The sequence below is a fragment of the Malus sylvestris genome, chromosome 3 (genome assembly GCF_916048215.2).
Source record: "Malus sylvestris chromosome 3, drMalSylv7.2, whole genome shotgun sequence".
Lineage (NCBI taxonomy): Eukaryota > Viridiplantae > Streptophyta > Magnoliopsida > Rosales > Rosaceae > Malus > Malus sylvestris.
In genome coordinates, this window is record NC_062262.1 from 10,044,866 (window position 1) to 10,057,134 (window position 12,269).

General features: G+C 36.5%; 3 protein-coding genes across 5 annotated transcripts; 2 read left to right on the plus strand and 1 right to left on the minus strand.

Moving 5' to 3' along the window:
• Nucleotides 1-475: 475 nt before the first annotated feature.
• LOC126616911 (U11/U12 small nuclear ribonucleoprotein 65 kDa protein) lies at nt 476-5,466 on the minus strand. 3 transcript variants are annotated; one of them, XM_050285037.1, is made up of 13 exons: nt 5,201-5,361; nt 4,422-4,710; nt 4,259-4,330; nt 3,933-4,157; nt 3,669-3,750; nt 3,370-3,546; nt 2,770-2,946; nt 2,482-2,652; nt 2,233-2,320; nt 1,903-1,961; nt 1,406-1,471; nt 1,080-1,167; nt 476-933 (listed from the first exon to the last, which is right to left on the minus strand). In XM_050285037.1, exons 2-12 carry the CDS (start codon nt 4,601-4,603, stop codon nt 1,084-1,086), a joined length of 1,383 nt encoding a protein of 460 aa, XP_050140994.1. In that variant the 5' UTR covers nt 4,604-4,710; nt 5,201-5,361; the 3' UTR covers nt 476-933; nt 1,080-1,083. The 3 variants fall into 3 exon arrangements, with proteins under 3 accessions (XP_050140994.1, XP_050140993.1, XP_050140992.1); XM_050285036.1 differs by lacking the exon at nt 5,201-5,361 and adding an exon at nt 5,370-5,466 and having other exon boundaries at nt 476-1,167; XM_050285035.1 differs by having other exon boundaries at nt 476-1,167.
• Nucleotides 5,467-8,136: 2,670 nt separating this feature from the next.
• On the plus strand, nt 8,137-10,461 carry LOC126615898 (probable pyridoxal 5'-phosphate synthase subunit PDX2). Its single transcript, XM_050283826.1, has 7 exons — nt 8,137-8,400; nt 8,498-8,625; nt 8,710-8,797; nt 8,912-8,985; nt 9,077-9,268; nt 9,921-10,018; nt 10,087-10,461. The coding sequence occupies exons 1-7, from the start codon at nt 8,346-8,348 to the stop codon at nt 10,199-10,201; spliced, it is 750 nt and encodes a 249-aa protein (XP_050139783.1). The 5' UTR covers nt 8,137-8,345; the 3' UTR covers nt 10,202-10,461.
• A 108-nt stretch (nt 10,462-10,569) lies between these two features.
• LOC126615904 (uncharacterized) lies at nt 10,570-12,237 on the plus strand. The gene is made up of 2 exons (XM_050283830.1): nt 10,570-10,906; nt 11,898-12,237. Exons 1-2 carry the CDS (start codon nt 10,834-10,836, stop codon nt 12,128-12,130), a joined length of 306 nt encoding a protein of 101 aa, XP_050139787.1. The 5' UTR covers nt 10,570-10,833; the 3' UTR covers nt 12,131-12,237.
• The last annotated feature ends 32 nt before the right edge of the window (nt 12,238-12,269 follow it).

Consider the following 12,269-nt stretch of genomic DNA (forward strand, 5'->3'; position numbering starts at 1 on the left):
TAAGAATTTGTGAATTTTCGGCTAACTTAACAAAGAATTTGAATATGAAATTTTTTATTTTTAAACTCTCAATCATATAAATTTAGAGATGATATCTCTTTACGTAAAATTTATTTTTGGGATTGGAGGTCCCAAATTTCAATTTTTTTGCCATGCGAAAATTTTAAATTTCTATATTTATAAATTCAAACAAATGAGTCCATGTCCATTTACAAATCTTGACTTTGTCAAAACCCCAAAAAGAACCTTTTTTTTTTTTGCCATTAGTCACTATAATTTAGTAGTTTTCTTTTCACTCCTACATTACAGTGTGTTATTGGTTCGATTCTCTTAAATAACAAATTTAACACCAAATTATGACTGATACATTGTGTAACTTCAATATAAAAGTTGAAAAAAAAAATATGTTTTCTTAGTTATTTAACTTGATTGATATTTGATAACCAACCCTTTTACTCTGAAAAGAAAGAAATCATTTCTCCTTTGAAACCAACTTTCTCTACTCGTTAGTTTTAACTTTTAAGCCAAGAGTCCAAGACATGAGAAGAATTATGGAGAAATTCTTGGGCCCGGAAGTCGGATACAGCTCAGACACAAAAAATTACAGCGGTAACTTTTAAGCTACAATGGCTGTTGCCTTTGTCATTAGGGCTTTCTAGAAAACCTCTGGTGACTCAAATCAAATGCAACATTCTGGGTAACTAATCACAGCTGCATCGGTCAATTAAACGCATTCTGATGTGGAAAACTTTTGAGCTGATGCAGGATGCCTAGTAGAGAACATCTGGGCATGTATCTTCAACCTTTTCAGAACCACCAGCTCTCAGTCCACTTTAGTTGCATGGGTAGCAACATATTACAGTTTCTTTCTTCTGCACCACCGGAGATTCGTGCTCGAGGAGTTCTGGAGAAAACCCCACTCCCAGCCAATTTCTGAAAGAGAAGAATATGATTGCATGATATAAATCTGTTGATGTTGGTAAACTGAGGGTGCTGATTACTCGCAATGTTGCAGGTGATTAAATTCAGTAAACTGATAGCATGGTGGATTAAATTCAGAACGTCCACGGATAGTTCACCATTTTAATTCGCTTTCCCAGCTGCAGGATTCCGGCCAAACTGGATGATCATTGGTTTGCCTTTGAACACATACCCATTTACTAGATTCTGCAACGAAGGTTATAATGGTATAACAAATGAGTGATTTTATCCATGCTTCAACGAAAAAGCAAGATAACAAAGGGACTACAGATGTCTGCTTGAATGGTAAGCAAAACTGCGTACACTGGATGCAATTAAAAATCCATCAAGACCTATGAAATCATCATAAAACTAGCAGACGAGCACCAAGACCATCTTGATACTAATTGTACAGCAACTATTAATTGAGATCAGAGGGGCATACCAAAGCATAATGTGCTAGTTCAACTGATGGAAATGTCACAAAAGCTTGGCCTCTCATTCTTCCTTCCTGCAATCCAAAATATTACTTTCAGCTTTTGCTGGTAGGAAAGCACTTGGAAGCAGATGCAAAGATTGGCAAAAGACACCTTTCAAGATAATATAACATGCCACAGACACATTATAAGGAATGAAATCTTCATTACAACAAGTCTTTGTCAAGGCATTCGAATTTATATATGAACTCCTTAAAGTTTATTAGATGCTTTCTTCATAAGTCAGGGTAAACGTCTCATTCCAACCTCATAGTCCCCCACAATTTTCTCAAACTGAGCCCATAACCCATCGTAGTTTTCTATCTTTCCACTTTTTTCTTGTTCCATTGAAATATTTCAGCTATCCTTGATGTACAAAGAGAGTAACTTAGGACAGCATTGGTAATCAAATATGTAAAGGAACAAAGGTTGACTTGGAAGCATAAAGGTGATCAAGAGATCTCACCTGCATGAGCTTCACGCTGAGACCAGATTTGGCTGTATCAATGCTTCCAAATAATGACCCTACGGCATAACAACAGTATTACAGTAGTTTAGAATGGTTAAACCTAGGTGCAAGACAGTTTAACAATTCTTGGACCTGGAAAATTGGAGTGATTTCTACTGTTTGGACACCACAAAAATGTGAAGAGAATTCACATGTAAAGGATCACTTCTTCAATACTACTATTTAGGATATCTCAGCATTAATACTTGCGGAGAACTAAGATTTCTAACATACAGTTTAAGAAAACTAAAATAAGCTATATAGAGTTCATCGTAACTGTGAGCTCACCAAATATGTAATAGAAGTCATCAGCAACAATATCCTTTGCCAAGTTCTTTATATACAACACCGAGGCCGGATTCCCAGCTGCATAGTTCTGCAGATTCCAAGTAAGATCTCTGTATTAAATATCTTTTTTTCACAAGTCACCTAAAATTTTCCCTTAAAGTTAATATATAATTTTTATGACTAGGCATCGCTTCAGACTCCAGACAGCAAGGCCGCCTACCAAAATAGAGCCAAATGTCAAATTGGTACCTTAAACATTGGCAGTGATAATATTTCTTCTGGAGGCAATTTTCCTTTTTCCAGTTCTTCTGGAGTCGCAAAAGCGTTGATATCTGCACTCTCATTTTCTGGATGCTCTGAGTCTTCAGTAATGCCATCATCTTTATTTTCATTAGCAACAACTTTGGGTGCAATTTTTATCTGCAACAATCCAAGAAGAATATATGAAAAATAGCTAGGCATAAGAGATCAACCTATAAAGATGACCATTCATCTTGAAAAGTAAATGACCTCTTCCTATAAAAAAAGATTAACGACCTGTACGATAGGGTTCTTCTTTTTTATCATTGGAATCTCCTTTGGGATAAGAGTGGCCGATTTCAATCCAACATCTTCATGAGCTACATCTTTATCAACTGCAGGACCAACAATAGCTTCCCGCTTAATACGCTTCCGTCCACTAAAAGCTCTGCTATAGGATTTTTCCTTGACTTCCTGATAACATTCAATTCAAATTCTCAAAGGATGTGTAAACTATAAAGAAACTAGAAAATTAGACAGCTAGAGTAATTTTTCTTCTTTTGACATAATAATCCAAATGTGGATGTGTGGATGTATGAAATTGAAGAAACATGAAATGATTTCACAAGTATCATAGTTCAATGTGCACTTACAAGTGCATATATGTGTGTTCCAGATGCTTTAGTGCTTTTTTTGTTAACGTTTTCAGTTTTTTGTTCTTTGAGGAGGAGGAAGAGAGAGGAGGGGGGGGGGGGGGGGGTTGGGTTTGGATTGTTCTTAATTCTCATTCTTGAAACCATGGTACCCCTCTCTTCCTCTCATGCATTCACGCATGCAAACTTAAAGAAAAAAACATAAATAGTTATCAAAGGAAGACTTGGCAACCTATGAAATTACCTCATCCGAAGATTCCATTTCTGACTCTTCACTTGATAAATCAGCCGAGCAAGGCTTTTCGGCTAGAAGTGGGGGAGGTGGTGGAAGTGGCACGGGTACTGAGGGTGGTAGTGGTGGAGAGGGAAGAGCCATACGAAATGGAGCTGGTATGTTCATTTTGTTCATCAAGTGCAAAACCTACAATTGAGATAATATGGCCTAAAATATGTCTCACTGACTAGATAAAAACAAAGTACATATTCAAATTATGAGATCTTAAGTGCACTGTTACATTAGTTTTGTCTGAGATTAGAGAGAACCTGTGTATAAAAGCGAGGTACAGCTATAAGAGCATTTACAACGTTGGTTAGAATATTTCCATCTGGTGGCGGGTAAGCGTACCTGTAATACATAAAAATCAAATCATTTTAAACCTATTGGAGGGTACAATAGAGATATAACTTCCCATCCACATTAACATATGAGTAACAGACTAACAAACATATAGATAAATTTCTCAAATACAGGAGGACCCTCATAACATATGTTTTAATAATTTGAAGAAGTGGAGTGGAATAACATACTCGAGGTGAGGAGGAAAGGGATAGTCTACACCAAGCCTTGGAGCAATGGGCTCTGATCTTGAGACTTCAATTTTTTCAGCCTCTATCTTGATGGTAGGATTGTGGACCAAAGATGGTTTGGAAGTGGGGTTTACAGAAATACAATCGTTGTTAGCAGCCTGTGATGGCTTATCATTATTGGTGGCTGCTCTCTCTACTTTCAAGACCTTACCAAGAAACCTCAGCCTACCCAAACAAGGAAAACAAGGCCACAAATCAATTAGTAACATAACATGACAATGTGACTGCAATGCAAGAAAACGAGTATATGACAGTGCTTGTGATACCCATTTAACTGTCGTTGTGCCGAGTACGCCAAGCCTTCGTTTTGGAAATCCACAAATGCGCAGTTTCTCAGCCTGTGAGTATATGCATATAGATTATAGCGAGGGGAGCAAAAGAAAAAAACAGAGGAACAATAACAAATCAGAAGGAGAAGAGAGAATTGACCGGCCAGTAGCAGCGCATGAGCGAACAGAAGAAGCACCATAGTGGGATAACAGCCGAAACAGAGTCTCCTCAGAAATAGCTTCCGGAAGGTGATGAATCAATAAGCTCACCCTAGGACCACTGCTTCCACTTGGTGATTCTTCAAAACCCAAGTGGTGGTGGTATTGCTGCCGCTGCTGCATCTCAACTCTCAAAGAACTTGTGGGTTTGGTTAAACACAAAGGTTGAAGATGAAATCCTTGCAACCGAAACCGACTGCTCCAGCCAAAATTTCTTGCTTCCCCAATACCTATTCATGAAAACCATGTGAATTTTCAACGAACGATAATTAACAAAAAGAACTTGCTTCTCACAACCCTTCACCACCATGATTATAAAAAAAAAAAAAAATCAAATTTAGCCCCAAATTTAACCTAATATCACTCCATGAACTGGTCAAACTACATTTAACATGAACACTATATGAAAATTCATGAAAACCATGTGAATTTTCGACGAACGATAAAAACCCATTCGGCAATAACAAAAAGAAATTGCTTCTCACAACCCTTCACCACCATGATTATAAAAAAATCAAATTTAGCCCCAAATTTAACCTAATATCACTTAATGAACTGCTCAAACTACATTTAACATGAACAATAGATCGCATAAAATCGGCATTAGCTAAATCTAATCAAGGGTTTGGAACTAGAATCTTAGCTAATAATTTTCATCATAATCAATATCAAACAACGCTAATCAAGTTTTTTGGGTTTAGACACTAAAATTTTTTTAACCTGAAATCTAGTCTTTCAATTTATCCCCGCGCTATGCTGCTTGTGGAAACACCGCAAACGCCAAAGGTATGATTTTGATAGAGGATTAAAGAACCCAGGAGGGAGGCTAGCTCAGAAATACAATGTAGAATAAGCCGAAGCTAAAGAGCCATGAGAGAGGATTTCATACCTTTTGCCACAGACAAATGTGGAGAGTTCCGAGTTCATACGCGCACCGATAAAACGCGCGACAGTTTGTGTTGGAACCTCTACCGCTCTCAGACTTTTGCATAGTTTTCTTTTCCTTTTTTATTAAATTTTTTTTTTAAATAGTTCTATTTTTTTTTTTTTTAGAATTTTAACGAAAAGTTTTTGATACTGTTCATTTTAACGAAAAATAGGTATGCAAGTAGCACTTTCCATAAAAAAAAAAAGAATTTTTAGTAAAAATACAAGTGACTAGAAAATTTTATCCAAGTGCATTTTGGAGAAATAATAGTTATGCGGCTTTTGCAGGAAACACTATAAGTGATTTTGAACTCAAAAATACTTTCTCCAAAAGTATTTTCAGTCATTTTAAAAACACTTATAACTGAATCCTACAAATAAAAGGTCTGTTTGAAAAACTAATCAAAATAATTACTTTTAAAATCTCAATTGCTGTCAAAGACGAATTTGAATCACACTATTACTAGATCATTGTAAGGCCAAACCTACCCTCTTCCCTTTACGTTGATAATACCGTTTGTTCAAAAAAAAAAATCTCAATTGCTGAAATGATCAGTTCTTTTAAAACATCATTGATATCTGATTGCTCTATATTTAATTTTAATTCCGACATCGTATTTTAAATTGATATGTTGTTGATGTATAACTTTGATGGTTCAGCAAGTGAAATTTAAATTATCATAATTTTAAGGAATCATACCTTTTCATTCTTCTAATAATATAGGATCGTTTAAAAAAAACAAAAAAAAAAAACTGAAATGATTATCTTTAGAATAGAACTCGCAATTTACGAAATTCAAACCTAAAATTGAGAAGTTCATTTGTATATTTGATAGCTGAAACAGATCCTTATGACCATCACAATGCAGTTTGAAACTGTTGCATTTTTGACAACTTTTGGTGTTTCCTTCCCTCGAATGCTGCATTGGAGCAAGTTCTTCCACCGACGAGTCCAATTCAGGAAGCCATTCGTTCATGCTCCGTCTAGTAATGTATCATATGTGTTATTTATTTAATCTATCAGTGAGAGAACAACTTTTATGTTACTCTTTTAAGATTGTGAAACCTGTTGAAGAACCAGAGTATTTGGACAATCTCAAGTGCTACATCATATCGCCTACCACTTGCGTTGTCACTCCATGGCAATTTTTATTTTCAAAAATATTGGATTAGGTAGCAAGCATGTGATTTATAACATTTCAATCTCTCTGTTCATCAAAATTACGGAAAGGGAAGAGTTTGATCTCGGGATGCACTGAATTGAAGAGGAATGTCCTATCTATTAGGACAATCCACTTGTAACCCTTCACTTCCTTTCGCCTTTTCTTAAATCTTTTCAAAGAGTGATTCGAAGGCAAAACCTCTCTTAGAATCCAAACAGTGTGTAGAAACTTGTTGCATGTCAGATCAAAGCAGTTGTGTTTTGAAATGCTTAAGTGGAGTGTGAATGGTCAGATTGTTACACCTTGTTTGGCTTGTGAGAAAATGGAAGCAAATAAATATCATCAATACTATTTTTTCTTGTGCAGTTTTGAAACTTGAACCGAAATGGAACCAAATCATTGGTTGTGGCTCAGTTTAGTTTCAAACAGTTTTGGTTTTGCAAACTAAATGTTTTATGCTATTAATACTACCCAATTGAAAAAAATTCATGATCATCACACTAAAATTGAACTTGAAATAAAGTTCAACATCAAAATGCCATATGACATTACTCTAGTAATACCCAATTGAAAAAATTAAGTTTACCATACTAAAACTAAAGTTCAAACAAACTTCAATACAAAATGCCTTATGAGATTAGTGGTATAATTTAAAAAAATAAAGGAAAACTAATGAAAATGTTTTGGTGCTTCAACAAAAAGGTTTATGCAATTCAACAAAAAGGTTTTGGTGCTTCAACTTTTAAGTCACTACTTTGCATCGTTCAACCCTTTCTCTTTCCCTTTCATTTTGGACACTTACTCTTCGAAGGTTAAGAGGCCTTTGAACTTGTAAATGAGCTTGAGAAGATGATACTTGGGAAGACTTTGGACCTTATGAAATTGAATTCGATGGATGAGGAGTCACTAAACCTTGTGAACTAAAAGCTTGAGATGCATTGGAACTTGCTGTTGTGGTTATGGGCTAAGAGTAAGAGATGCAATACTTGAATTCAAAATGGACACCTCTACATAATACAAATACATAAGCAATATAAATTACATTAGCTATTGTAAACTTTAAAAAGCCTACAAAAGCTATAAAACACATTGAAAAAACAAAACAAAGAAAACTTACAATATAAATTACCTAATACTGGTATTAAATTAAATATTTATTTAATTTTTGTAGTGCGGTTCAGTCTCGATGAGGTTTTAGATGGTCAAAACCGAAACAAAATTGTTTTTCATATGATATTACTGTTCACACATCCATTTTTATCTCTACACATCATTGTTGATTTTTGTTAATTGATCTTTTTCAATCAATTGATTTGACGATCGAAATTTGAGAGGAGTGTGAACATACCACCTTTTCATATTGCCGTTTAGTTTTAAACCAAAATCGTTTCAAAATCGCAAAAACAGAATTGTCCAGTGCGGTTCAATTTAATTCGTGTTTCGGTTTCAGCTTTTAGTTCTAAGTGCCCACCCCTTACTCTAAACTGGCAGACGACTAAGAGACTCCTTCCATATAATAATCAAGTCATTGAAAAAAAACGTGCAATCAAGAACTCAAATCAGAATTCTCTTCAAGTTTTGAATCTCAATATTTCCTAAAACATGGACTAAGAAATCAAGTGAAATATTGTTATTAAAACGGCCAAAAGTGGAGCCCGCCCAGGAAACGAGAGGCCAAAGCCGCCAGACCAGTGCGCTCAATCGCTTCACGCCTTTTCTCTTTCCCTCGATTCCTTCTTTCGTTCAACCCAAATTCTGTGCGGCTTGGAGCAAAAATGGCCCTCGTCGGCGTTCTTGCTCTTCAGGGGTCTTTCAACGAACACATAGCAGGCACTCCATTTTTGCCTCCTCTCTCGCAGCAAATGCATTCGATATAATTGCACTATGTTTTTCTGATGCACTGTGCGACTGTTTGTGTGTGTTGTAGCTCTGAGAAGGCTTGGGGTGAAGGGCGTGGAGATAAGGAAGCCAGAGCAGCTTGAAACCGTGGCCTCCCTTATAATCCCTGGAGGGGAGAGCACCACCATGGCTAAGCTCGCCGAGTACCACAACCTGGTCTCTCTCTCTCTCTCTCTCTCTCAGCTTCTGGGTTTGTTTTGATTTGTTCCTTTGTTTGATATTGGTTTATTTTGTTGACAGTTTCCTGCTCTGCGTGAGTTTGTTAAAATGGGGAAGCCTGTTTGGGGGACCTGTGCAGGTCTTATTTTCTTAGCAAACAAAGCTACAGGCACGTTCATGTTCCTTCTTTCTTTCGTTGTTGTTATCAATCCTTTAAGTTATTGATATGTTCAATTGTTCTTATAAATGTGATGAGAGGAGTGGCATGATTTTCACTTTTCAGGACAGAAAATAGGAGGACAGGAACTTGTTGGCGGCCTAGATTGCACCGTCCACAGAAACTTCTTTGGCAGTCAGGTAATGCACTCACTTCTCTATTCTCAAGTTCACGTGATTTCGATATTCAATGCGGTAATTGTTTAACTTTTGGTAAACCAAAAACTTGCAGATTCAGAGCTTTGAGGCTGAGCTTGCAGTACCAGAGCTTGCTTCTACGGAAGGTGGTCCTCAAGTATTTCATGGAGTTTTCATCCGTGCTCCCGCTATCCTTGATGTAGGACCAGAAGTTGAAGTTCTGGCTGATTATCCTGTTCCATCTAATAAGGTGGTGGATTCAAATTCTGCAGTTGAAGCTCAAGAGGTTTGTGGTTTTTCTTCTGTCCATAATTTTTTTACTGGTTATACTGTTATGTAATCAGTCTTTAGTCAAGCCTCATTTGTTTCGTTTAAGTTGGCAGCTCTATTTGCTTCTTCAGTAACCCTATTTCCTTGTAAAACATAAGACTTGTTTTGGAAGGAGTCGAAATACTTATCGTAGAACAAGTTCATCATCTCTTTCTAAAATAGGGTAGTTAGTTTGCAAGTTTATGATAGTGGAGCAAGTTATGATCAAAAGTTCATTTTCTTGTCCGAGAAGCGGTAAATTTCTTGTGGTCTTGTCTGAAACATATGTCTATGATTGAAAGTTGTTGACTGGAATTAGATAGACTAGTTTGTTATGTACATGGGTACGGTTATATCATCTCGCTTAGTTTTGGGCTTGTACAATCACCAATCACAAACCTGGTTATGTCATGTGTTGTCAGTAACACTGCTTCTGCTGTATATGGCAAAGAGAAGAGACACTATCAAATCTTTTGTTCTGGTGTGCAAATATGCAGTTATATTGCTATACAAAACCAGAGTATCATTCGTCTAAGATGAAATTACCAATGGCGGCATGCTGCTGACATATATTAAGTTCGTTTTACCTTCTTTCATTGCTATTTTCTTATTAGTTTTTGATATTTCAGGAGAATCCTGTGCCTGAGAATAAAGTGATTGTAGCAGTTCGACAGAAGAATTTGCTGGCAACTGCCTTCCATCCTGAATTGACAGCAGACACTCGATGGTAAATATGCTTACTCTGTCAGCCATTCTCCTAAATTCACACGAGGTTCTAAGTATTTAATATCGCAGGCATAGTTACTTCTTGAAGATGTCAACTGAAACCGGAGAAGGAGGCATCGTTGCTGTTGGAGCAGATCTAAGTTTAAACCAACAAACAAAGATTGACCTCCCTATATTTCAATAATGGAGGACAGATAAGTGTTAAGGTTTTCTTCCGTGCATTTTGTTGAATTCCTTATTATTCAGAGTGTTTTTCCGTTGGCGGATGTTGATGTACGATATCTGTTAAAGGTCTTTGATGGTGGACAAGTAGTCCTTCAGGTGAATGGTTTAGTTTTAATGCAGATAATCCGTTCTGCATTTCAGATGGTGTATATACAATAACGCAGTTGAAAAGAAGTTTCATTTTAATCATTCGAATAAATGCTGAGGATATTACCTTTCTCTCGTGCAGTAAGTAGTTAAATATCAATTTACCATAGGCTAAACCCCGAAAACTTCCCCCACCAAGACCAAGGCTGTTTTGCCTTGCGAAAGTCACTAATCTTGAGGATGCCCTCAATGTGTTGGACGAATTGTTTCAAACGCGTCCTCTGCCTTCCGTTGTCCGCGTCAATCAATTATTGGGTCAAGTTGCGAAGCTGAAACATTATTCTGCAGTCATCTCTTTGAATAACCAGATGGGTTTCTGGTTCGTCCTGGTATTTATATTTTAAACATCATCATTAATTGTTGTTTTCACGACCTTCAACACTCTCTATCTGCGGCTTTCTTCTTGAGGATAGAGTCGCCGAGGCAGCACAACTTTTCAATAAAATGTTGGAGAGTAGTAACTGCAAGCTGGTTGTGATTACTTTCGGCACCCTAGTAAAGGGACTCTGCATGAAAGGTAACAATCAATTGCTTAAGAAGATGGAAGAGGGAACTAGCAAACCTAACCTAATTATTTATAGCTCGATCATTGATAGTCTTTGTAAGGATACTTTAATTATTTATAGCTCGATCATAAATGATGAGAAAGGGTATTGCTCCTCCCAAAGTCATTACCTATACCTCTTTGATTCACGGAGTTTGCAAATAAGGGGAGTGGAAAGAATCTACAGGATTGTTGAATGAAATGGTGAGCAAAAATACCTCTCCAAATGTGCTTACTTTCATTATTCTGGTTGACAACCTTTGGAAGGAGGGGTTGGTCAAGGAAGAAAAAAAGTGGTCAAAATGATTACTCGAAGAGATATTGAACTCGATATAGTTACTTACCATATACTTAGGCTATCTCCAACCCAACATTATAATTTGTTAAACTTTTGTACTTTTGTACTAATAATTTTGGATTTTGGATTTTTTATTTTATTTTTAATCATCTATCTTGTTTAATTTTAGGAACATTTTGATGTAAAAAAAAAAAAAATCAAATTCTGAATAAAAAGTGAGGAGATATTTTTAGTTGGATGGGTATTTTGAAGGAAATTTTATTTGAACCCATATAATCTCTTTCTACACTCAACTTACTCTTTTCACCCATATTAACTTTAATTAAACCATCAATATCTCTTTAAACCATATTTACTACCTAAATTACCTCACAAACCAAATTCAATTGGTAGATTTATCCGTACACTCATTTAGAAATAAAAACCCAAAATTTGCAAAGAGAAGTCCATTTCAAGTTAGGACTACGAAAAAGTGGACAAATTCTTAATCCAAACAATATGATCGTCCTTGCAATCATATTGCAAAAGAGCTTGTCGCACTAGTTCAGGGGGTTTTTTGTTTGTTTCAAATGGTCTGAATTTGAATTATAAATGCTATTGTTTCTTCATTCTTATTTTTCTTCCCGCTTTGGTTTAAGTTGAAGTCCTCTCTTTGGTTGTGATCAGTGGCGAAACTACGTGAGGGCGAGGAATGGAGCTCTGGTTTAGCCCCTTCGAACCGGAGAGGAGATCTTGGAGGAGGAGACGAGGTGGGGTTGGCGAGAAGAGGCTGGAAAAGAAGACGAGAGTGGGGTTGTACGACGACAGAGGTTGGAGGAGGTGAGAGTTGGTCAGCCATGTCTGGTGGGGTTTATGGGAGGAAGAAAATTGTTGTTTGGTTATCAGGTTATAGGAGCTAGTAGGATGTTTGGTTATCAAAATAGCAGGAGCTTAGAGCAATCAAATGAACAGGTGTAACATTTCTATTGAGCTATATAATGATTAGTAAAAATTGTTTACTGACCTATCAGTAGGCAAGAATTATCCGTTTGGTTATCA